Source organism: Opisthorchis viverrini, assembly GCF_000715545.1.
Source record: "Opisthorchis viverrini unplaced genomic scaffold opera_v5_122, whole genome shotgun sequence".
Lineage (NCBI taxonomy): Eukaryota > Metazoa > Platyhelminthes > Trematoda > Opisthorchiida > Opisthorchiidae > Opisthorchis > Opisthorchis viverrini.
Window position 1 is genome coordinate 925,815 of NW_008751780.1, and position 26,925 is coordinate 952,739.

At 42.3% G+C, this 26,925-nt stretch overlaps 1 protein-coding gene across 1 annotated transcript in view; it reads left to right on the top strand.

Moving 5' to 3' along the window:
• T265_06152 (hypothetical protein) overlaps window positions 1-26,452 on the top strand; it is a gene marked incomplete at both ends in the record, with an annotated part of 46,789 nt that extends 20,337 nt beyond the window's left edge. Inside the window, 6 exons of the mRNA XM_009171345.1 lie at window positions 1,509-1,644; window positions 8,113-8,371; window positions 12,453-12,615; window positions 14,967-15,191; window positions 19,937-20,075; window positions 26,110-26,452. Of these exons, the coding sequence (XP_009169609.1) occupies window positions 1,509-1,644; window positions 8,113-8,371; window positions 12,453-12,615; window positions 14,967-15,191; window positions 19,937-20,075; window positions 26,110-26,330 (1,143 nt within the window). The remainder of the gene's footprint in view (window positions 1-1,508; window positions 1,645-8,112; window positions 8,372-12,452; window positions 12,616-14,966; window positions 15,192-19,936; window positions 20,076-26,109) is intronic.
• Between the last annotated feature and the right edge of the window lie 473 nt (window positions 26,453-26,925).

Genomic DNA, 26,925 nt, shown 5'->3' on the forward strand with positions numbered 1-26,925 from the left:
TTGGTTATATATGGAATCATCTATTCTTCAGCTGAATAGATGCCCTGCAGTTTTGGAATGCGCCATAATTTCCTACCCGGTATTGGTTTGGTCGTCAAGTTTGCCTTAACTTGATTGGTCAGTTTTGTGATCTGATAATTTCCCCGACCAGGATCTCGTACGTAATAGGCACTTAATGCGAAATGATGTTTTATTTTTTACAGAACGCAGGAAGCTATTGATTCCAACTAAATCTCACTAGATAGGCACTGTTGCGACTGACTGCCCAAGTCGAAGACTAACAGCTAAAAAATCTTCAAACTTACAGGGTGGGGATGTACTACAAATTGGCTCTTTGAATGTGGTTAATTCATGAGGTCAACTCCTCGTGTTTGCTAACCGTAACATCATGCGAGTGACCACAGCCACAATTGTTAGTGAGGTCCATTCATGACGAAATTGCTTCGCATATGAAATCCCCGTATATTGGGTTTTCCGAATCATAGTTGTCACATTTGGAAGGGCACCTTCCAGATCAGACCACTTCTTAGGATGTATCAAAATTTGTCAGGTGAGAACAGCACATGTAACTCCCAACCTAATATGTGCGGGAGACCCGCCCTACTTTATTGTGTCTGCATTTAGACGCTAAAGGAATCGGCCAGTGGAACAATGAGACATTTGCTATCCTTCCTATATCGTATACGGAATTTTCAGTCGCAAAAACTGCGTAAAACATATAGTGAACGTAAATTCGGCCCACATATTCAGTTTAATGCGCAATTTTGTCAACACGGAGGGTGGATTACTTCATCGTACACACGACTGACTATCTACAAAGGTTCGATGCAGACTGCTCTTCGCTCTTTTCTCTGAGTTGCTGATCCATCAGAATATTTATACTCCAAGGTTCGACCTGCCGTTACCGTTATCAGTGTGTTCCGAACCGTAAGCAAGAAAGGCTATAGTGGGTACCTATCCGGTCTGCAGCCGTCGGTGAGGTACGGGAAATCGTCTTATGGGGACAATTTAGCTGGAGACAGCTGTCCGGTCGATCACCCGATCGATGCAGGTTTTTCCAGTAGCTGTGAACTGAATCTCTGGAAGCACCATTCAACACCTGATCACACGATGTCAAGTCGAAAAAGGAAGATATTTGTCAGGCTGACGAATACAAAGAACTACACTCGAAATGTTGAAACCTACATGTGGTGAGATCAAATCCAATTTCTGAAGCTGATGAATCTGGTCAACTTAAAGGTAACACTGTATACTTTCAGTTTGGTTGCAGACATCTCGACGATCTAGATATAGTAATACACATGCAACCATACTGGCATGCTTAATGTTCGTAAGATGTCAGGTCATGCCATATTTTATCAGTATTGAAATGAACAGAAACTGCGATTCTGAATCCAGTCGATGGTCGGCAAAATGAAAACGTTATACAAGTTGTTGTCAGACTGAACCCTTCATTTTTCCCCTTTCTTAAATCGGCACATTTGTTTCCATTTAACTATTCCGATAAGGTCATTGTTCAGCGTACACTGTCTGCGAAGAATCTAACACACGCCAAGCTAGGATGTTTACTGGCCGGGCTGCTCAAACTGCTCCCATTATGGCTTCTCATCTTCCCCGGCATGATTTCTCGTATTCTGTACAAAGGTAAGCGTGATGCTGGATGACCCAGAAATAGATGTCGCCTTTTTTTGACGCGTAGGTTTTCTCATGGATGTTCAGTCCAAATAGATTATCAAATGTGCACACTAACACGGGTTGGTATGGTAGAACTGCTGGATTTACCAAATCAACTTCATAATTCAGGAAGCTGTCGGGCTTTTGATACTTCCCCAAGTGCATTGGTTGGCAAGGTCTCGGAGGCGATCCGGCCACCATTCGTGTACCATTCGTGTATCATATGAAACTGCGCATCGGAACTGCTCACTCGTTAATTTAATCACATCAGCATGCAATTTGTACCTAAGTCGGTGAACTTAGCGAATTCGGTAGATAAATGGAAGTTTCTACTTCAGATTTCTATGTGTACTGTAAACGCAGTACCTGTTGCGCAGCCCGAATCTATATGGTAGGAGTCACAAACACACGCAAGCCTATGCCATCAGCTGATGCTCGGAACAGTATTGACAGCAAGTATAATGCTGAACATCAATGTCTTACAGTTAGGCAGGCCTTACAGTTACGCGGACGCTATTTTGAAAAAAGTACAAAATGAGGAAGAAAAGATTATGACATTCACTTTAACTCAAACCCTCAGAAGTCTCTCATCATTGAACGATTTGACGGGCTATACAAGCGCCAGACAAGGATACTGGATACTCGTACGTAATGACACTCTTGATCACATTTAGTGTTGCATTCTAGGCGAGCAGATGTGTTTAGGTACAAACGGCCCAAAATCTGACACAGGTTAGTTGTTTTTATGATGGATAACGGAAATTATGGTTGCTGTGGCGTAAATGGTGTTAGGTGTTACATTCACTCATTCAATCGGCCAGAATGGGATTTCACTTTTCAAAGACAATTTAATGATTCATTTTTACGGTTTTCTAGCATAGAGTACACAGATTCCAAATGGTAAAAGTCTCATTCTGCCTGACGCGAGAAAACATTTTTCCGTAATGGAAAACGTTTGAGAGTCTACGACGTCAAGTGTTTTTTCACGCATCTCTAGTATCGCCTATACTGGGTCCCTATCGAACAAAATGCATTCACGAGTCAACCGTATGGGGACTACCGATGCTGTGACTCTGTGCTACAAACCATTCGACTGTGACTTTTACAAAAACTCTTTGCCACTTTTCTCCGCTGTAGAATGACCTAAGACGACCTATGGTTGAGACAGCTAGGTTATGGAGTATTCTAATAAGTACCATTACACTTTTTACCATCGTTCAGAGCTCATGTGCACTGAATTATGCGGATGAGTGTGTTACTGAAATGTTTGTTTGGTAGGGTTTCCAGTCCTCTTAAAGAGAGCCACAACTCCTAAAGCAAACTTAGGACTTCTGTGCAAAATTACTCAACGCAAATGGTGCATTACATATGACCAAGTCCTGTTCAGTATGTTTGCCCACGAAAGGCCAGTGTGAAACAAGGCACTTCTTTAAACAGAATATTTCCGATAGGAACTTTGTACACCTCCGTGAGTTTATAGTCAAGTTACAAGGTGGCTTCTGTAATTAACCCCAAGGACTGGCTATTTCCTACGCTCGCACTTTGAAAGCCGTTTCTTAGGGTGACGTTCGAATTGGTTTAATGACACTGTTTATCAATCCAGTCACCACATTCCAAGTGCACAAATGCCGTATACCAAAAGATTCATGACCGCTGTTTTCAGTAAAGTGAAGCAATTAAAGTCAAACCTTTCTAATCTTGAATTGAAGCGTATTGCCTCGGTTGCCAGATGGTTCACACCTTTGTAACATCCATCCAGACTAAATTTGGTGCCTGTTTATTCCACGCACCTACTGAACGCAGTTAATTTTTGTAGCGCTTTCCAAGGGATACAGCAAGGCACATGAGTTGATATTATTGGTTTTTAAAGCTTTGGTTGTGGACTTTATTATTACGCATGAAACTGCAGTGCGGTAATCAATCATCCTGGACCACGCGAATCGGGTGAAAACAGCCTATGAAAAATGGCGCAGGGAGGCAGTAAGAGGAACTTTGGTAGAATAAAATGTACTTGACGCACAAACAGAAAAGACTTAAAAAGCAAAACCGGCACACCTCAGGTCGCTAACTAGAGCTCATTAGTCCCGGGCGACTTCAAAGTTGTTTACAGGAGTTGTCACTTCTACACACAGTTAAGAAATTCGAATGGTAACTGTCAAATGCCATTGACATTCATGACCAAACACCAGCAGTGGACCTTATTAAAGGAGTTGTAGCTGCATATTTCACCCGTCTATTCTGTTAATCAGAATGAATTAGCATGTCATTATGGGTCCCACTGAGAGCCATTTAACCCGGCAAAGTGGTCGGTTAACCGAACAAATCAACATGCATCCAATATGCATTTTTTCCTTGACGGCAGAAATCATTTGACGTGGTGAAAAAGTGGAGTAGCCGCAGTGCCAATGATAGGTGGCAACGCGTTTGTGTATGGAAGTTTGCCAGGAAATACCATGTGTCTGTTCAAAATGCTGCACAGTCAACATTGGAATAGAGGTTGGCTAGAGCTTAAATTTTATTTCGCGTTGCGGATCCGGCGCAACTCGAGTTAGCCCAACCATGGGAGGATTGTCGTTGAGATTTTTGACTTCGATTTTTTATTCCATGTGGCAAGAAATCAACTTAAGAGAGAACTGACCTTCATATTGATTTTTACTTCGTTTCTATATAAAGTACTTGAGATTCTCGGGTCGATGTTGACCAACGGTGTCAGAATTCTATCCAGTACTGCTCACCGGATCAAACTTGGTGGAAATTCACCAACAAATGGTGCATAAAACACGAATTTAACCAATGTGACTTAAAGTGGCCAGGTTGTTGGTTTTTAACCTAACAGCCTTTAGAAAGATATGCTCTGAGTTCCAACAGCTATTTTTCCCATGGGAATTGTTCTTTCCACAGTGACCTGTAGTGTATCAAATACAATCTAGTCACTGTGATTCGCTGGGTAGCAAAACAAATCACTAACCGACATTGACTGTAGATGACCACACGACACCATCTTGACGTTCTTTTTAATAAACTGTTCAAATGACCGCTAGAGATGCATAAGCCATCCCAGTCCAGCTAGTTGTTTTCGTATGCTATTCACCAGCGCTAGAAACACTGTGGGCCGTCTGTACATGTGGCGTTGCTCTAACACCTGACGGAGTGTGAAGATGTGGTCAACGCAGCCCCCACCCGGTCGAAATCTCGCTTGATTCTTACGAGTCAAAGCTTTGCGTGCCACGGTTAGACGACGAAGAATCAGTGACGCTAGAAGCCTTATCACAGAAGGCGTCAAACTAACATCTCTGTAGTTACTACATTCACTGCGAGTACCCTTTTTGAAAATAGGCATCACTATCGATTCACCCCAGTTGTCTGGAACGGTCTCCTTCTCCCAGATAGATCCAAATAGGCTAGAGAGGGAATGGCTGAGGAGTTCACCACCAGACTTGAAAAGAGCAGGTGGAAGGTCACTAGAACCAGCAGCACGATGACGCTTGAGTAGAGGAGTACAGTGGACACTGCTGAGACCGAAGGCGATCCCGAGGATCAGTCAGACGAACCTAGCGGAACGGCCTGCGCACGTTTTAAGCATTCTTTGCACCCTTCATTTCTTTGAGGTTATAGGTCCACCAAGCTTTTCCGTCTACGCGGACACTCAGTTTGATTTAGCTCGGTGTGATACACCGGGTGGAGTTGTGGTCGCAGCCAGGGGAGAAACTCTTCCCGGGCCTTCAGTAAAGATGGTCTTGTCAGGGATTCGATGTCTGGATTAGGCTGCCTGGGTTGTAACGCAAACAGAAGTTTCGGCTCTGAGTAGCGCTTTGGATATATTTTCCCAGTGGCCGTTGATATCCGGCATCGGACCGTCCGGTGCCAGTTTCTGATTTTTGGGTCTACTTGCATCTCACTGGCTAAGTGGGGGGTGCACGTTTTGCGTACAACTCGCTGAGCAGCGCAATGAAAAGCAGCAACGTACAATTGCATGGTCAGGGTCTACTCTGGTGTTCCAGAAGGAGCGATAGACTGTGATCGACTCTCACCACTGATAACTGACGACGATGTGGTCTATTTGGATTCGGCGCTGGTTTGTTGGTAAGCACTACGTCGGCAAGCGATTTCCGGCGTTCCGGAAATTCCTACTGCGAAGGAACAGTAGTTGATTGGCACACATATGAAGTAGGCGATCCCCGTTGTCTATGCGTCTCGTATCCACTCCAAGACGGCCACCCATTGGGACCTCAGCAGTACTCAGCATACCTACGTGAGCTTTCATGCCACCAGAGACCACAACGATACTCGAGCTTTTAGCCTGCTTAGAAAGGCATCTAAAGCGTCATAGAGACTGTCCTTGGCAGATTCAGAGCAACAACCAGTTGGGGCGTAAGCAGATATAATAATAAGGTGCGATGGACCTCACTTCCTGTAGCTTCTTAATGGATGTTGCCAAACGAACCTCACAGAGGCGACTATTAACAGCTATCCAGTCAGGCAGAGGCGCTTTTGCTCGGTCCCTCAATACGATATTCGCTCCAGCGTATCCAACTGCGGGGGTCTCTGAATCACCATAGGTGCGCATCTGGAACCCGGAAGAGAGTGCGAGAGCAGTCATTTCAATCGCAGTACTTGCGTCCTGTATCCTTGCTTCTGACAGACAGCATGCATCAATGCAGAGCAAATGCAGCGTACTAGCAAGAGCCACCTGTTGACTTGCTTGCTTCAGTGTGCAAACATTAAAGGCAGCTAATAGACAGGATTTTGGTGTTTGAAAACAGACTTTGAAGTGTTGAGGATTGTAACTGAACTCGGACGTACAGAAACTGCAGCTAAGTGTGATGCAGAGCGAGTAAAACGGTCAGTCCTGGTGCCGGGTCCTGCGGAGAAAGTATTCAAACATGGGAAGGGGAGGTTGGAAGAGGGAAACGTGAAAGCGTAAGAAGGGATGCGTCAGCGGTAGCATGTTTCCGCTTACCCGCCCTGGTGTATGCAGCAGCTAAGGCGACCCAGCTGATGGCAATTCGCGACGGGCGGTGTAGCATGAAAGTATTGTTAGCTGTAAATCCCCGCCCTGGTGTATGCAGCAGCTAAGGCGACCCAGCTGATGGCAATTCGCGACGGGCGGTGTAGCATGAAAGTATTGTTAGCTGTAAATCTCATTGTTGTACGAGGGCTGGGATACTGCTAGGGCGCTCACACCTAGACGGACGGACGATCAAGGTCCTCAACCAAAGCCTTGGGCTCAAAAGCCTAACCGCAAGGCAGTGGTGTTGGGCTGGAGATGAAAGTACATTACAAGTTTTACTGAACGCGTCGCCACTTATGTTCCACCTCAAATGTGGAGGGCCAGAAGACTGTGTTCGTCAGACCTAGAGGTCTGACCACTGGCCAAACTGGTGTACGAGACTCTGAGTCTCGCGGGGACACTCAATGGGTCGCCGCGGTACAATACCGCCACGTCACGGTACGGTCCAGTCTCCCCTTGCAATGAAAATGCGACCGCTCCACCTCATTTGTTCTCATTTGTTCAGGTATGCTAACAGGATCACACGTTCTTGTCCGAGTAGACTCAACCAATACGAAAAGGAACTTCGATACATGCGAAACGATGATGTGCGAAATTTCCGGTGGTTCTGATCCAACATACTTTCGTCAGTCGAAAAGACGGACCGCCTATTGCAGTTGTCAGGTTAGGACAAATCAATAGCCAGACCAACAACGCACGTGAAGCGTTCAGTTTGACTCAAAACAGTGAATCGGATGGTGTTCTGTTCGCCAAAAAAATTACTTCCTTGTAATACCCTTGCAACGATTGTTTCTCTTTTCCCATTTTTTCCTTATTTTGACTATTCTACTCTTGAAGAAGGTCAATAGAGTTGATCAAATCACCGGCATACTAACGTGGTTTAATTCTATCATTTTAAAATCCTCAGACTTGCCCACCCGACAACCTTTGTGCCTGTGAGGACAAAAACGCACTTATTTGATGTTCTCTCATTGATGTGCTTCCTAGCTCTTCAGGTTAAATGTGTGTTTAATTGTTTAGGCTGACCGTGAGGAGCCAAAACACTCCATGAGTTATGTGTAATTTCAAATGATCTCAATTCCCATGTCATGGTATACACATGAGAAGCGTTTTTGTGTAAATTTGTTTATCTTCGCTCATCGAATTAAGTCTGCTTTGCTCATCCACATTAGTTTGAGATTACTGGGCATAAGAACTTACCACTTGGAGGTAGGGCTGACAGGCTGCAACAGCAGGTGAGTACTCGTGTTTTAGCTCTCGAAGAATAAAATCGTCAAGTGGTGAAGTAGCATAATGGTATTCATGGGAATACTTAGAACAGCCTCCACAGCTTAACCCAGCGTACCTTAGAAATGTCTCAGTAGATGAACAGCGAGCAAGAGGAAATGTTTTCGTGAATGTGACTTTCCTCATATTTCCTCGTGCAGACGAAGTTGGATGCGGCGATCCAGACATATGCCAGAGGGTTTGTGGCAAAACATCAAGCTGTACGGACATCGCATATCCTCGCCTTGTACTTCGACTACTACCCATGGGTGCCAAAGGCTTGATGCTCGCCGTGATGATCGCCTCTCTGGTATCAAGCTTGACCAGTATATTCAACTCCAGCTCTACTCTGTTCACAATGGACATTTGGCGACGTATACGACCAAAGGCTCGTTCAGCCGAACTGATGATTGTGGGACGGTAAATCAAAACACTTGGTTGTGTGCATTCTAGCTATACAGTTGCAGAACGGTCCGTCTTATTTGAAATGAGGCACAGACAATATTTCTCACGTAAAATAACAGACAATCCGTTGAACTAAGGTACGTATATTTGCCGCGGGATTTTCATGAGTATACATATTCTTCAGGTCAAGGTTTTGAGTCTGCACAGTGATACATAAGGTACTGGTGCTGATGATTCCCAACAGGCAGGTTTACACTGGTGCTTAGTTTACTAGCCTACATAAATTTCGTTTCCAGGTTGAAGGTGCAGTGTAAAAAAATTACAATTCCCTGTAAACCTGTCTTCAGATGTTTTTCCTCAAGACGCCAAAATTTGAGCTTATTTGTGAGCTTTAGCATTTTCGGATATGGATACATCTATTCAGAGAATTGAAGATCTCAGAGAAAGTTTCTCTCAGTTGTGCTTATTCGACGTGGAGTTTATGGAATATGTTTTTGGTTTCAGTTCACACATATATAAAAACAACATCTGAAACCGCTCCCACCCTTTTGTTCACGTTTAATAATGCCGAGTGTGCTAGTCTTTCAATAAGTCGAGCGTTATGGTCATTAAAGATGGCTTCAGAAAGAAAGGAGCTGAATAACTTTTGGCATCATAGTTGATTTATCTGCAGCACCGCGTACATATCTTCACCTGCCGCCGACGATGTTCACGCAGTACGAAAAAACTCTGAGCTAAGAAAACTTCGACACAACACACTTTTTCTCGTCCTTACGTGATTCACCTATCCGCAACAGCAGAGAGTGCTCGAATCCGGTGACCCCTAACAAAGACGTCCTCTCTAAACGAGGAAAGGCGTAGGATAGCTAATCCAAGCTCACAATCTGGAGGGTATGAGAATCTTTTTAAATACATAAATGTGCACTTCAAAACATACTTTATATGTATTTTCCTTTCGTAATGGTAAGATCAAAACAACTGCTTGATGAAATATTTCCATGAATCCGGCTAAGAAAACAGTGAACATTTACAAATCCCATCCGTCTTGCTCCCTCTGAACATCGTTACCTTGTGACATACTTTTTTCATATTTTTTGGAAGTCTCTCATTTTGCCGTGCAAATGTTAACAAAGTGGAAGGGTTTGGTCCACGGTGATGTACCCGTTAATGTTTAAGGCGATTCACTCCGTCATATTTGTTTTTTCCTCCAAAATTACTGCAACGGATATTCAACATCCTTGATACCTAACAAGTTAGCCGCAGTGTACATGGAATATTCAGTAATCTCATCTTACTTCAACTTCGTCGATTTATCTTTTTGTTTGTTTGGAGCTCTGTTCAGTGTCCTTTTTAGGTTCCTGGTCATTTAGGAAAATGGTGTGGGCTAGAAGACAAACGGTCATGTGTAAAGCTGCTTACTCATCAAGCGGCTAACAAGATTCGTAGACACTCTTCAGTGTGAAGCATAATCTTGAAGTACTAAATCGTACTGTACTGTTGTTGCATTCATGGAGTGATCATTCAATTCAATTGACATAGGATGCTGAAGCCTTCAGTAAGAATTTCAGCAGTTTCGGTTGTACCATTCCTTATGGCATTCAGTTGGTTTGCCAGTGGTTTTGTTTGCAGTTCACCGTCCAAAACAGATCCACCAGCTTATGTGAATTCACCTTGGCATACGTGTTGCTGTGTGGGTTTAGTAATGACTCCGTCCCATAAGATCCTTAGGGTCGCTAGATGATACACATCATGAGTTGAGATAGGACCAAATTACACAATCAGCTCCAGAACGTTTGCAAATCTAATAGATGAGTGCAACGACCACATTCTGGGGGAAACTTTCAACGTGAAAGTTGGCGTGAAATATCTTTTAACCCACACAACACATGCTCATATACACATCCCTTTCCCCGCGCTCTTTTTGTCAGGGCATCCACCTTGGTTTACTCCATGAGCTACATTCAGCACAAGGGACGTCTTATTGTTCACGCCACTGAAATTTGGAAATTTTAATCCAAAACTGATGACCGGTTCCAAAAAACAAGTGCTTATTAAAATCTGCCTGAAAAAGATATCTAAAGTGGGTGAAAACGAGAGATTAGAAATGCGGAGTGACAGAGCAATCCAAGGAGACTCTCATAGATGTGAAACTTTTGATTTAGAACTCCTGTTATCCCGCTTCAGAAGCCTCCATAAAATGGTTTTAAAAGCTAATGGCCAGTGTTCTGGTTTCATCTTCACCAACGGTGCACCACTTCCGTTCTTCACAATCGATAAGTCCATCCATGCAATTGTACAATTGTAGCTATTTGCACGCTTGCATAATCAACGGGCTACTAAGGCACACGAATTATCAGCCGGTGGTGATTAACAGAAGAACTGGTTAGTCCCACAGGTTAATATGACTGACCAGAAACCGGGTCTTCCTGGTTGGCTCGGTTCCTTAGTCTCGCCTTGATTTAGTTCTTGGAATGAGTGAAAATGGTCAGTATCCCAATACCCAAAAGCATTCAATACAAACCGCATATATGTCAGTATTGCTGAGGTGAGATGAGAAAGACAAGAACATTTTTCAATAAGTTAATAAAAAATGTTTAGAAGTATAGATTTTTTGTAAAATTCCGTTAGGATCAATAACAACACAGAAACTCTATCTATGCACAGCACTACAAACAACAGGAATCTTCCGGCATATCTTTAACTTTGTCTTGCGGTCTCCCTAGGGCGCAGAAAATATGTCTACACTCGTCAATACCACAACACTTTGAAGTAGTTATCAGACGTACTAGAACCGGCTCGGAGTTCCATGTCACTTAATTTTTCTGTCATAATCAAGCGTTTGAAAATTATACTGTTGTTACTATGCGTAATTCCACATTTTTAATGGAATCTGAGTAGATATCACTGAGCTTTGATATCTCCCGAGTACTTTGCTGTAAGATAGAGAAACTAATTTTATGATGTATGCCAGACGGATAGTTCCTGTTAAAAGACGAATTTTATGAGCAAATTAACTGTTTTCTTGTACAAATTCATGAGTACCTTTTTATATATCTAGTCTAAAGAATGCAACTCTCATGAACGAGATGACCCACCGGAAATTCACGGAATATCTATAGACGACAATCTTCATGTATAGAGCCATTTTCGAAGCCACTTTGCTGTTAAGCAACTTTAAGAGGACAGTCTGCTGCATTTTATTAAAATTTTAAGATAAATGGAGAAAAGTGTTGTACTTTTAAGGTTTTTGTGTAGAAACAAGCAGGACAGTTATTACGCAAACCGAACTGGAATGACTAGTACATGTATTTCTCCAGCTTCTTTCTGCTTGAACTAAAAGGAAACTTGGCGCAATGCATATTGGGAATTAAAAGGGGTTTTTCAAGCAGAACTCAGTTAAAAAACCGGAATTCTACATAGTCATGTTACAGGAAAACGGTCCCCCGTTTAGATTTTCGATAGGCTAATGAAACTCCGGCCTCCAAAAAAGTTTTATAATGTGTCAAAAACCTGTTCGCCTTCGTCTGCTTTCAAGGGTGACCCCCAAATGAGTTGGTAAAATAGAAACCCAGACTAATGTTTGGTTAAACAGCAAACAAAAGGCAGAAAGCCTCATCGGAACACGTTGGTGTACTGATGTGTACTAACTTGCCTGCTCCTGTGAAGTGACCTTTCGCATGATGGGTAGACATCTCTCATCTAGCTTCGGAGAAGAACGGGGATGTGCCGCTACAGTCTGCATTCATGCTCATTTACTAGAGACGGCAAACTTAATGAATGTTGTACTGTCTTTTAAATGTTGAAGTCTATCTGAAGGAAAACGTCAGGCAAAAGTACGAGAGTGCAAAAGCTCAGAAGTGCTTCACATAGGCACTAGTGCTTATTTGGTCAGCCAGTCAAGTAATGGGACCACATGATTCTTAAAGCCTATGATAGGGTTTAACCGACAGCGATTTTATTACATTCTGTTCTAATATATATGTATGTACATAATGTTCTAGTCCAAAGAGGCGAAATAGAAAAGCTAATTTTCACTCAGTCTGTGGTCCTTTGAACTGTTCCACTTTTCAGTGACAAAACCTCTCTTTGCTTGCAGAATATCTACCCTCGTTCTTATTGGGGTTTCAATAGCATGGATTCCAGTTGTGAAGTCTAGCAGTGCACTGTTCCACTACATCCAGTCTGTTACCAGCTACCTTGCACCTCCAGTCTGTGCGACTTTCTTAATGGCATTGTTTTGGAGCCGATTCAATAGACCGGTATGTCATTATTTCACATTTCAGCATTGCCACTGTTCTTTCTTCTTAGATTAGGAAAAAGTTTAGAATCTTCTTGTTTTTATGACCGTCCGAAAGCAACAGTTTTCTGGGTAATCTGAAAAGTTGGGAACTTCGTTACGAAACTTGTAATTACAGCATATCCTAAAGTTGACGCCATGTGCATGGAGATGAGTGTATTAAAATCCGAGCCTAATCAAGCCATATCCTAATAAACGTATAGATCTTTCCACAAGGAAGAAAGATCTCAGTGGGCCAGATGGCGAGTCCTTTCCTATCCACCTAATGAGTCTGAATAAGTACGGGACTTCGTGTGGCTGAGCCTCCCTAGATTTGGTCATGTTGTGTGATCACAAATTCTCTTTGGTTGATAGCTGCGGCAGCGCATCACTTTCGGCCGATCGAAGTTTTCTAACTGATACTGGTTTCTGGAAAATACAGTCTTTATGTTTCAGGGCTCTACAGACGAACTGATCATGGTTCCATCATTTCTGTATATTTGGTGCGTGCTTACATTTACAAATGATGTTGGTTCATACGAAAATGGTTGAAATATTGAAACAATTTATTAACTTATAGCGCAGTTTTGCTTTTAGACATTTGACTTGTAATGTATCAACTTAGGAACGCAGTCCCTCTTACGAAATGATCAAATCAATATTCTGCCTTTAAGGCCGAAAACTCCACTGTCTCACAGTAAGCTGAATTCAGCTGTGTTGATCAGTAGCACAACGCCCAATCTGAGGTAAACTTTGTTAGGAAAGTTGAACTTTGTTTCTGCGGATTTAGGTTTGAAAATTAGTTGTCTAGGCCTGACATTCAGTGCTCATTTTTGAGGCCTTGCGCGTTACCCAGCAGGAATGACTAGAATAATGAAATTGAAATATTGATACGCTGAATGAATTTAACAGCAGGTTATTTGAGCACGTATTGTTCATCTAGAAAACGACCATGAGTTTGCGGCCTACAAAAGCATGTGCGTTCATTGCTGAGCTTAAATAACTGCTGCGGTGCAATTGAAATACTGAATCCGTTTTTGGTCAGTTGGAACCTCGTTTGTTTAGTGTCTTCATTTTTTCGGCAGTCGACAAGTCGAGTAACTGTAGATGGACACACTTCAAATACAAGGAGTCAAGTCTCCCCAAGTCAAACGCAGTTTTGAGTGGAATCTGAATTCCTTGCCAGTGTAAATGGTGCCCATTTACATAAGTACGTACAAACAGAACATTGCTATTCCAAAATGACTTCATTACAGTGTAGCTTACGTGCCTGACGGAGTCAGTGAATGGTTAGTATACTTAGTCAGTCAATCCGATGATATCTTTCACTCTGTTTAAGGCACTAACTTGAGTCACAAAACGTTGACTTATCTGAGAGTGTTAACATTTCACTTGCGAATGAACGAAGGTGCGCTGTACAACGAAAGTAAAATTGTACACCCTGCTAAAATGTCTGATGCCAGATTCATCAATGGTGGGTATAAGGATGCTGTATGCGACAATAATCAAGTTAAAATATACGCCACGAGAGTGTTCGTATCACACATCTGCGGAACCGAATCAAAATAACTCAGAAGTCTGCCATGGATTGGAAATATTAAAAGTTGTGGGTGCGAGAGTGTAGCGGTTTCCATTTACAGAATCAAAACCCAAAGAAGAAAATGTTATAATAAAAATAAACGTTTTTGGTTCCAACTTATTTGCTTCTAGGTCCCGACCCCGTAAATGAGAGAGAACACTCGGTTAAATACACTGTAATCTGACGATTACCCGGGTTTCCAAAAGCCGACAAATGCTACTTAGGGCTTCAGAATAATTACCATGCTAGAATCACCGTCGGTAAATTCCACTGTGGCTATTATTTTGATGTGAGATATGAATCTATACTTTAATGAACTCAATGAGGACATGTTCTTCAAAGAAGCAAGGGGAAGAATTTAGACGAGCAGCGTAACTTTAACTCATTGTCAAAGCCACCGAAATCCACTACAAAATAATAGTCCCTTTGTACAACTAAAAATTACGAAGATCGACCGCGTTGTTGTGTCTTTCGAAAGGATATCGAGCAAAGGATGTTGCTGAAAAGAAATAGTTAAAGAGACACAATTTGGTTAGCTGCATTTTCAAAATTCACAGAAATAACATTTTGTCGGAATCGGCGCAAAAAGATCGATGATGAAGCAGTCCTTTGAAGCCAAACTGCTACGGGGAGAATGAGGAACTTATAAAATAACTTCTAAAATTGGTAAATGTTTTCAAGATTGATTGCTATATGGCATCCAGAGATTTTACAGTCTTCATCCCAAAGGTTGTTTCTATATTCTTCTTATGCAGGGGGCCTATGGGGCTTTGATGTCTGGCCTCGTGGTTGGACTGATTCGTTTCATCTGGGAATCAATAGTTCCGCGTGCATCCTGTGGTACAAGCCAAGGAAACTCAACAGCAGAGATGTTCATTAGTTCAATCCACTACCTGCACTTTAGTGTGATATTGTTCGCACTTAGCTCATTTGTGGGTTGGGCCGTAAGCATAAGCACGAAACCTCCACCTCCGGAAAACGTATGTGATATTCAGTTTATTTATCATCGTTGTGCCTTTATTTGTTCAATTGTAAGTACTGATGTATTTCTGAGAAGTCCGTTTGGAAAACCTTCTGTCAGGTTAGTGATAGTGTGTTGTAATTTGAACACTGCGAAAGGAAATAGAACGACGTTGATTGAAGCGAGGGAAAACAGGTGTGAATTTCGATTTCTTATGAGGTTTCCTCGACCGTATTTTGAAACGAGGTAGAGGAGTTTGTCGCTGGAAGGTTGGAATTTTGAGGTTCTTTCACATTCAAGTTGATCATGAATGGTCGATCACCATAAGCTTAACAATGAAGGGGCAACCACACAGACCCAGAACTGGGTGATTAACACAGACACTCACGAGGGGATTAGCAACTGAGAATGTGGGTTACCAATAGGCTTGAGAAACCGGATGAATCCACTAGCCGAATCATTTTTTTAAATGCACTCCGAAATCAGAGTCAACCTCGAAAACCTAGTGAGGGTATGTATCAGAGTGAACTGGAAAGGCGCTCATAATAGGCAGATTTATCAAACCTAATATTCTAGGTGCATGGTAGCACATTGAAACATGTACATACCAACATAATGCACTTGGCAAACGTTCACTATGGAGACAGTTGAGGAACTATCAGAAGAAAAATGAAAATACATCGCGTCTTATAGTCACTGTCTCAAACAAGAACCGGAGGAATTGCTGAATTTTCCAACTAATGCTAATTTGGCTTTGCCGAATGCTGCAAAACCGCAGACTGCTACAATTAACAAGCTCCTCAGGAAGAAATGGGGATACACACGCATCTCTGTGCGTTGTCATTGAACAATGGCGAGCGAGGTAAAATAACAGTACGCGGAAGGTCAGTCATTCAAACTAACAGTCTGGTGGACCCGGTTCGCACGTCGAACTGGGAAACAGGACTGTTACATACGACCTCAGCTTACATACGAATAAACCAGCTCGCATAATCCAAAATGTGGTGTGGTGGGGAAAATGCGCTTGCAATGGGTCGACCACTGGAAAGGCTAATGCGCATGCGCATTGAGTGAGCGGGTATTTCCATGAAGAATGCGCGATCGGCTGATTCAAATATTTCTGGGAGTACAACCGAGTAAATGGATCACCAGTACAGACCACCGGAGTTGCCTGATACAGACAGGGGAATAGGTCGGCTTTGTCCACAAGCTTTTCCTTCCCTGTTTGGGGTGGTGGGCTCAGTGATGTTCACAGAAGGCGGAGCTTATTGGATTGATGGGTGAAAGTGATCGATTCGATTACCCGCTTTTGAGCAATGGGTACCACAAGCCCAGGCACCAGCGACTAAAGCTTGAGCTGTAATCAGTCAGTTTAGGAAAATGCACGACTTGGAAACACGAGAGCTGACAGAAGCCAGTGTACGAAATACCTTAGCCTCTTCCTTCTTCGCGTTGAGTCGCACGCAGTTAGTGGAATGGTACGGTTCGGTGCTTATTAGTTACATTTAGAAAGTTGATTCGAAAATATTTGAAGAATGTCACGAATGTGAACAATACCGACATTGTTTGGTCTGAAGACAGATGCTGACACAGCGTCATGAGTTCCTAACTCGACTGCTTCCTCCCGATTCGCGGAAACTCTTCCCTGTTGAATTTTTTACCAGCGCACAAAGGAAGTATACTGTACACTATGACTTCGTGCGGCCCATTCACTTGGCAGTAACATGTGATGGGCTTGAGACGCTGTGGCTTACAAGCTCTGGAATAATCAGCAGTTACTTCATAATAAAGTCTATGTGGATACATTCCCAGTGCTCACGTATATGGTATTCGATTAATAACCTATGCAAGCAAGAAACTAGCGCACTCATTTGCCTCAAGCAACTTAGGACAAAGTAGAGGCATATTGTGAGTTTCTTACAGAATATCAGGGTCGCAATTTTATAAGAGCCTCCGTAGACTTGTAACAAGGGCCCTCTTCGACCTCGTGACGTCACAAATTATGTACCCTTAATTTGTTGACCTCGTTTCAGAAAAAGCAGGCCCGTAATTAGCCTCATCAAGCTACTTCTACGCAGGTTACTGTGGATCTAACAAGTCTACTAAAATGCTGGTGGTGTACTCATAAAATGTTAGTCCTGCGTTTGCACAGGAAAGTTGTACGAATACATAATCCTATTCGGTTTAACTGCCTTTTACATCACAAGTGCTTCGGCAACACCGGATACCCAAGTATTTCATTATGCCACTCCTACGTGTCGATGTCAAATCAGAAAGTCCTACTGTATCGTACAAAGCATCCGTCTTCCTTAGTCGCGTTCATCAGAACTGTTATGCTGGAGGACAAAAAAAATTTACGTGTGCTACAGCCATCAGCTGGAAAAAGTAGGCGACAAAAACACCGGAAACACCGAACTGAACATTGTCGGCCGCGGCAATTGCGAAGGAAACCGAGTGAGATGGTCTATTCGAGCATCGGATTACAAGTTCAGCCCACGAAATTTTGAGCAGCATGCTTACATTGGGTGGATGGTGTGTAGGTTTGGGTCCGGAAATGTCGAAACCTAAAACAGATCGTGTCAGTTTTTGTTTTGTAAAGTTTTGGGATCGTCTTTAGACGGTCGGAAAGGTAGGTAACTCAACTTCTTTAAACAGATGCTGTCGCACGGATCGATCGAACACAAGCCTTATCCCTAAAATAAAAGCTTTTGAGAAGTGACAGTTCAACCGAACCAAGAAACTTATTAGACACTAAAAACTGTTACCAGACCTCGAATTAACACTGCTGTCTATTTTGCTGTTCTGTTGGGTAGCCACGCGACGCTTTTCGGTAATTCTGTCCCAAGTATATCCCAATTCACACATTATTCATATCCGAAATACAACAGAAAGTCGCTAGGACCACACACCCCCACATTAGGTTAGATTAAGAGCCAGTGAGTCGGAGCCAGATGCACCAGCTTAGAGGATAAAAGGCCCACCTCTGAGAAGAATGCCTCGTTGCGCGGATACAGCGTAGCGTTATCACATACAACAGTGGTTAAACCAACGACCACTGAGAGTAAAAAAATAAATATTTTCTCACCTCACTGGTTACGGCGTCTACTCCAGTGTGATCCTCGTTTGTGAGTTGATCCTAACAAAACAACTGAGGTATAACATACTAATACTATTCATGTTTTTTCCTTTGTCATCTTCCTACGGAGTATGCTTGACGGGCCATTTCGTCGGAGACAAAACATGTTGATACTTGAGTTATCCATCGAAACAACCGGATAATCAAGTGCCGGTAGATGGAGCAACCTCAAGCATCTGTTAGTCTGAACTTCTTGTAACGAGATGGAGTTCCGGTTCTTGGAATCTGGTGCGATTTCATTGAAAATACTTATTTTGAAAACCCTCTTCGGTGTCGCATTATGCATTCAGCTTCAGGTATAATATCGATAGCGTTCAACTCGTTTCACTTTCAACGGGCTGGCTTGATTCGCCCAACTCCATATTATTTCACACATTCTCGAAGTTTAGAGCATTCAGGAAGACCAGACTCACCTTGCCGTATTTTCGTTCGATATGGCAGTTTTGACATTTTTAATCAAACAATGTCGGTATTGTTCACATTCGTGACATTCTTCAAATATTTTCGAATCAACTTTCTAAATGTAACTAATAAGCACCGAACCGTACCATTCCACTAACTGCGTGCGACTCAACGCGAAGAAGGAAGAGGCTAAGGTATTTCGTACACTGGCTTCTGTCAGCTCTCGTGTTTCCAAGTCGTGCATTTTCCTAAACTGACTGATTACAGCTCAAGCTTTAGTCGCTGGTGCCTGGGCTTGTGGTACCCATTGCTCAAAAGCGGGTAATCGAATCGATCACTTTCACCCATCAATCCAATAAGCTCCGCCTTCTGTGAACATCACTGAGCCCACCACCCCAAACAGGGAAGGAAAAGCTTGTGGACAAAGCCGACCTATTCCCCTGTCTGTATCAGGCAACTCCGGTGGTCTGTACTGGTGATCCATTTACTCGGTTGTACTCCCAGAAATATTTGAATCAGCCGATCGCGCATTCTTCATGGAAATACCCGCTCACTCAATGCGCATGCACATTAGCCTTTCCAGTGGTCGACCCATTGCAAGCGCATTTTCCCCACCACACCACATTTTGGATTATGCGAGCTGGTTTATTCGTATGTAAGCTGAGGTCGTATGTAACAGTCCTGTTTCCCAGTTCGACGTGCGAACCGAGTCCACCAGACTGCTTGATCCATCGACTGACCAGTCACGAACCATGTCTTCGCCCTAACTTGATGATTTGTACACTTTCCCGTAGTGAAAGTTAAATTTATGTGAAAGTCAATGTTTTTGCCAGGTATTTTGTTCTATGTATATGTTCCACTAATGGCACTCGCAGTTTAATATACATGTGAAACTGATTTACAGATCAAAGTTTCTAGAACTCCTTGAGGTCCCAGTGCATACATTAAATCCTACATTAAATCCTGTAGATCCACGATGAATAGGAAATTTGAGCGCTTTGTAGGATGCTAGGAATAAATCATTTTACCGGCAACATAACTTGTCCTTGACCAGTTTCAACGTATGTAATATGTTGTATCGAATTTTGACTTCACCTATTTGCATGATATACTTTTCTTCCATTTTATTAGCTTCATTCATTATGTTGTGGGTTATTGGCAGTTTATATTGATGAGAAATTGAACTAGTTCTCAAGCTAACCATAGCAATGGACCATGTTGTTTAGGTTGAGGGGTTGACATTTTGGAGTCGGTATCACAACAAGAAGCAAGCGGTTTCTTCCGGTGAAACAGTGAGAAGTGGTGGAGACGAGCAACCGAACTCGCATGTAGACCACTTACACGCTTATGCTGACATGCAAATGGGTAAGGATAAAGCCGTTTTTTCTCAGGTTCATTTATATATGTTGCTTAATATTTTATGCACTTGGAATCCCTGATCATTTCATTTTAGGGAATATCAAAACCTTTCTGCTCTATTTATCATTTGTCCAAGAAAATCCTCTAATTCCAATGAGGCAACACACTCATTTGAAAATTACTTTGGTGTTCCCGGGAAACTAAAATGAATTTCTCGTCTATATTATCCTTCAACTGAATATGCCGCATAATGGTCACCTCCTGTTTCAGATGCCACGATATCCGAGACACCACCGTATATTTTCCCGCATTGTTCTTAAAACACCTAGACAACCCACCGCTAGTTCCGTTCTTCTAAGAGCCCATCAAATGGGCGCAGCTTCCGAGTTTCCGTCAACTCATTCCTATTCGTGTTCTTCGGTATGACGGAAAATCATCCCGTCCGTCACAATTTCAAAGTATTCGGATTCACTGCCTTTGATATGTGTGCTCGAAACAAGGCCGTGAAACACTCCCATATTTTTATTCTTAACTTACATTGGCATTCCAAATCTCACACATCCAGAATGGAGAGCTACAATACCCCCAAACATAAGGGGTTTCTTCAAAAGGGGCGTCATGTTACATTTACGCTTGACTGTACCAGGTTAGTCAAAATGCCTAGACTTCGCGAAATCTATATTTTAAGGTTCAAAAGTGCACCAAGCAATCCAAAAATGTTTTATGTGATGAAACTGACACCTTTTTCGAAAGTCCAAATAAGAGAACTCTGCTCAGTTGCTTGCAGACTTTCGTTTCATCAGATCACCGATTCCTCTTCGTTTTCTTCGATGAATTACGAATGCCATAATGGTGTTTTAAATAACCGAGCACTTTGTTGCTGGTTGTAGCAACAATGTATTTTATTTCGTATCATAACCCCACGGCACATTCCTCTAGAATTCTAGGTTTCTGAAAATCCGGCGAAATGACCACACAAAAATCTCGGTTTTGGTGTTCGCATAACTAGTCTAAAACATTACAGCTTTCACATATCCTCCTAAGCCAAACCTGTTCGAAGACTTATAAGTTCATCTTTCGCTCCTGGCCATCAGGTAATGAATTAGTTTTTCTAAGTTGCAGATGACCTGATCTACCCTTAATGAAAACTATTGCTTCTCTTCCGGTTAGGACTAGATACTTTTCCCCGCGATCCACCCTGTACGCGAATAAGTGAGTGTGAATAAGTGCAAGCGAATAGAGGAGCAATTGTCCAACAAAAATTTCATTTTGGCGCTACTACTCTGTGTTTCAGTTGCATGAGGGGGCAAGGTCTCTGACCACAAGAAGACAGTCTTTTCTTCACATAGCAACTCAATTCAAGGATCAGAGACCCCATTAGAGCCAGTTATCGTACAACTTCGATGACATCCAGGAAATGAAAAATTAGGGCAAGCAGTGTAAACCGCATTCACAGTTTAAATACATGGCTGTCATTCAATCAGAGGAAGCAAGAATAAATTCAAAAAGCACCTCATAGACGAACCGCCATAGGGGACTACCCAAACACGTAACATTCTGATTTAGCTAAGGAACAGCGATGGAAATATGTTCTGAATATCGATACAAAGACATTAGTCCGAGTACACGCATTAGTGTAAATATCGTCATTGTTCGCACTGTAGTCAGTCCTCTCCAAAACACCATACTGCGGTAGAACTTTGGCTATGTAGAGTAGCTTAGTTGCAGGTGCATGAGACGGTACGGGTCGTAAATAACAAGAGGTAAAGAATCCCCTCCAACTCAGGACGGGATGTCTCTTAAGTTATTATATCACATTATTATATTTTTTATTTTTTATTAATTATCGGGTTTGCCACATTTACCCTTCCTTGTGTAAGTCAGTTAGGAAATCTTACGAATTTCAACGCATACTTCCCAAGAAATACAGAAAGTGGGAAGGCAGAAATCAGTTTATGGGCGCAACGTGTATTGATCGAGTCGTCAGAACCCAAGCGCTGAGAAATGTCCCAAGGCTACTACCTCGCTTCTTGATCCGAAAAATATATTTCCAGCTCAGATTACTTAGGTTTCTGGTCTACCTTAGCACCAAATGTACATTGCCTGACAGGGTAGCTAGTCTTCCCTGCTTTAAAGACATTGTATTCTGAATACCATTAGCATTTTAATATCCGGCTTAAATGTGAATCCAGACTTGGAACGTTTCCGTTTCTCTAGAATCATTACAAGAATTGTTTCAAAACTCGGTGTCACTGAGGACAAAGCATCCAGTAATCAAAAACTTTGCACGAAACTTTAGTGCATCACCCTATCCGTCGAAAGATCCCTGGGAAACATTGATAAGCTTGCTGCCTTCCACGTTTCTGTTGCTGTCTCTTGCCGGACACTGCATTGTCAGACATGTATTATTCTAGAGCCGTTTTATTTTTATTACCAGCCTTATTTTGGGACACTTCATATTTAAAGAGTATACATTATTTGAAATCATTGGACTTTGTGTGATTTAGGTTACAACGCTGACACCACGTACATCGGAGAACAAAACACAAACTATTTTTACGAATTCTTTTTCGAGCAACTCAGGAGCGTAAAGGGACGTGGGGAGTGAGGGCTTTTTTTCGGTTGCTTAGAGGAGTATTGCACTTAAAAACACACCTGTAAATCCTAAACCCAGACATGATAAAAAAGGCATTTGTCTCCCAGACGAACATGTCGTCTTCAATTCACGGTTCTTCTTCGCTTCTGTTAGAGTAAGTGGTCACCGGTTTAAAGAACAACCACTGTCTTACCAAAGGCTTTTAGTTGTATACGAATTACGCTACATGGTAGTTGATGGGAGATTTCGAATTTGTTGGGATATTTTGTATTCCAACTTGCAGTTCAGGAGTTTCCGAAACACAGACTTCTATATTTGATTTTGTAGCAAATTACACGTGATTTCAAACTGTCAAGGCCAACAAATGGTATTTGTTTTTCACAAAATCGGAAGCCAGGGAGGCCAGACCAGTTTCGATATATTTTCAGATGTAGAAAAACAAAAATATCTTAGTGATCCCAAATTTCCTAAACAAGCACTCAAAACAAGACTGAGCTGAATCCAACCGAGTATCCCGTTTATAATCGTCTTCTTCAACTGAATGTAACGCATGTGACCGCCTCATGTTTGAGTAGGTACGATATTCAATATATCGCAATACGTTGTACAGACGTAACATTACCCATAGGGTTGCTGAATGCGTTCCGAAAGACCACGACCTTATACGGTTGACAAGACGCCGGAGATTGAGCCTAGCTGAAAAACCGGTCGTTGACTGTCGAACAGTTTTCCCAGCTTATGGTTCCGAAAGACCACGACCTTATACGGTTGACAAGACGCCGGAGATTGAGCCTAGCTGAAAAACCGGTCGTTGACTGTCGAACAGTTTTCACCAGCTTATGAGCGGTATGTCACGTCTAGACAATAAATGACTCCTTCCGATAAAGATTACTGCGGCCAGTTTGAAAAGCAAAAGTGATGCGGTAGGCAAGATGCTCAAAATAGGAGCATGTTTTTTCTATGAAAATATCAACAGTTTGTAAAGAGTCGAGCCATATCACGTTCTATCGGAAATCAATAAAATAGTGTAAAGCACTAGATCCTTTGACTGAGCATCTGGATAAATCAAGCACTTTGATTAGGACCACGGAGATACCGGTCATAGCTGTGAGAATGAAAGAGCCAAAGCTTTGGTAAATGAACGGTAGGGCTGTGCAGAATGTGCTCAGTTCGTCGTAACTATCCTGGTTTGTCTAGTTCAAAGTGTCAAAAAATGAAGTCGTTCATCCTATCATAGCATACGTAGGGTGTCACCAACGAACGATTAGCCTATAGAACTCAGGAGGGGAAAATTTATGAACAATAAAGTCACACACGTCATATAAGTTTCCCGCTTAAATGTGGTGCGTTAAACCGTAAAATGAATACAGGATGTACAGGGATATGTATGGCCTCGAATGTTAGGATATATTCACATCATTCTGGGAGTCTGACGGAGCGGTCCGTTAGAACCCCCAGTTGAAAACATAGGACAGCCTTGAACGGCATTCGGATAAGATCGACGTCCACAAGGTACCACCAAATCTGTTTCCCGGGATTCGTAATCAAGAGTGAGAAAGAGTGCTGTAATTGGCTCTTAGGCTACATAATTTCTTTATCGGGTCGAAATTCAGCTACCCACTTCATAAATCCGTTTCGCCTGATTGGATGAATTCGATTGTTCTTTTGATCTGATGGTTTCGAGATTAAAATACACATCTGGTAGCTGCTGAATGCCAGTTGAAAACAAGGAAGTCCACTTCATACAGCAGTGGTTGCTAGTTTTTACAAATGGGAACGACACTTTTGAAGGGATGTTCGTAAGAAAATTGATTGTTTGAACGACACTAATCCATTTGGCTCCTTGCAAGTCGACGATTTCCCATTAAATTTCGTGAAGTGACTCAAGAACTCAAGACATCCTTGTGAAACGGAGGGACACGACACAGAAAGAATATATGGGCACAGTCATCTTACAAACGCTTCTTAATAATTTGGTTAGACCCCGAGGTGATACACGTTACACCTAACAAGTACGCCATTTCTACACGACTAATACTTAAATAATTGAGCGGATTATCAACCAAACTTGTCCACTTTCGACGTTTTGCGACGAAGTTACTTTTGACAAAACTTTGCAAAGTATACGAGGTTGGCTTTCCAAATAAACACATAAGCAAAGATGAGCAACCGGGAGAATGATGGCCTGTCTTTCCAGCCTAATAACTACCTACCGGTTAGTTGAGTATTCAGCTAAAACCCAATCAGCTTACTTTTAATTTAGATCAATAAGTCACGTCTCTCTATCTCCGTTCTTGTTTGATTAGCCTAATTCTGTGTTTATGTCGTTAGTCGTTCGACGAAGTGTGATTCGAAACGTCGTTGCACACATCAGTGGCCATTTAGTCTAACGTATGTTTTATAATCACAACGTGGTTAAATTTCATGTTTCCTAACCCGTGACTTTGGATGCTAGTTAGTTTTTTCGCTGATTTCGAATATGTCCATGTTGCAGATTAAACTTGACCAGACGCATGACGGTCTTATTGTCCCTCGATTTTCAGTTTAACTTGACGGTTAGGCACACGTTCCCCCTCCTTGAAGGAGCTCTCACTTTGGATTACCTCACGAAAGGACGAATCACCATGGTCTTGAGTTCAGTACTTGTCCTTCGTCAATGGAACTGTACTTTTCCAGAGAATATGCCCCACGAAAGAACACTCCTCCTTAGTCGTATCTTGAGTTTTCCTAAATTTTGAGATTATGATATCCTGCACTGATAGGTTGTTCTTCAAAGTATCGAATAACAAAAACGGTGCCAATGTGGGCATTAGCTCGGATAAGCCTTACCATCAAAAAGATTGTCACATCCAGAGTCCGTCCAAATCAACCAAGTTTCTCTACCTTCGAACCCCACCCCCAGTCTTGGTTAATATATTCCCGCATCTATGCGCCTGTCAGTTTATTCTAAAAGCACAAAAGCACGCGGTAACGGAATTTTCCTGTCACGAGGAGCACAAACCATCTTCATCACCATGAATTGATGACGACTGCTCGCTGCCAGCCTGGATGACTTAGGAACAACCAAAAACCGATACGTTCGTTTACTCAACTTGTTCCTCTGACAACTAACAGGCTGCACAACAAGCAGCATTGAAAACACCTATCATAGAATCACATACACTAACATAGCACCATATAGAAACAGTTCGCGGTTTCTAAAAAACTAGGTTTGATAGTACACTTTTTTCCAGAATAGACCATCTTAGTGCGTTTTATCATTCTAAAGGAGGATGTCTGTGTACAACTTTATCTGAATGGACAGTCAGGATAAACAATGTAAGGCAAAACATACGCTGGTCTCGTTCATCTGCCATAGCCCCTAGACTCAACCACATTCCTGCATTATCAACAATCTTACTGGTGCCTACCACATACTAACCACCATTGATTAACTAATTTCAGATGATACGGAAAGTGAGCCGTCCGTAAAGCACAGACCATGGTATATGAAAATAGTCTACTGGATTTGTGGAATTGAGACTAACCCAAAAGAAGATCGCGAAACTGTGATTGAAGAGCTCACGTTAAGCATCGACGAACGTCCGAAAATGGTGCTGCTCACCGACATCTGCGCCGCCGTCCTTTTGGCTGCTGTTTCCTTCATGTGGGGCTTTTTTGCCTAACAGCAAAAAAGGAGAGGGCGGTGCTTGACTAGCTAGATTTGAACTTCCCCGCACAACTTCATGTTTGCCAACCTTGTTTCCTTTCAACCCTGCTTTTTAATCTGTATCTGATAATAATTCTCAGCTGGGAAATCATACTGATTCGTAGTGAATAGTTTATTATTCGTTTTGTAACTCGAAACTGATTAAACATCAACCGATACTGGAATGGCAAGAAGTATTTTATAGCTGTTTCGGAGATGTTCGAAGTCACCAACAAGGTGCGTGTAATGAAAATCTGAAGAGATCCAAACTCAATCATCATAATTTCTGTTGGAAAATTTACAACACATCCACCGGCTTTCGATCCGCACAGGATATAGTGTGTTCAAACCCTCAGTCATATCTCTGAAATAAAGTGATGAGTTGTTTAATGACGCTTACTACGGCGACCCTTCGGGGAGACGACTAGCGCAAAGTGCGGATAGTCCTCCATTTTGCGCGGTTCACCTATATTCTATAAGGATAGGTTTACAGGCATAAAGTTTGGTTATTTTCTGAATGGAAAATCAACAAACTGTGTATAATTGCTCCCGTTACTTTAGGAGCCAAGAGC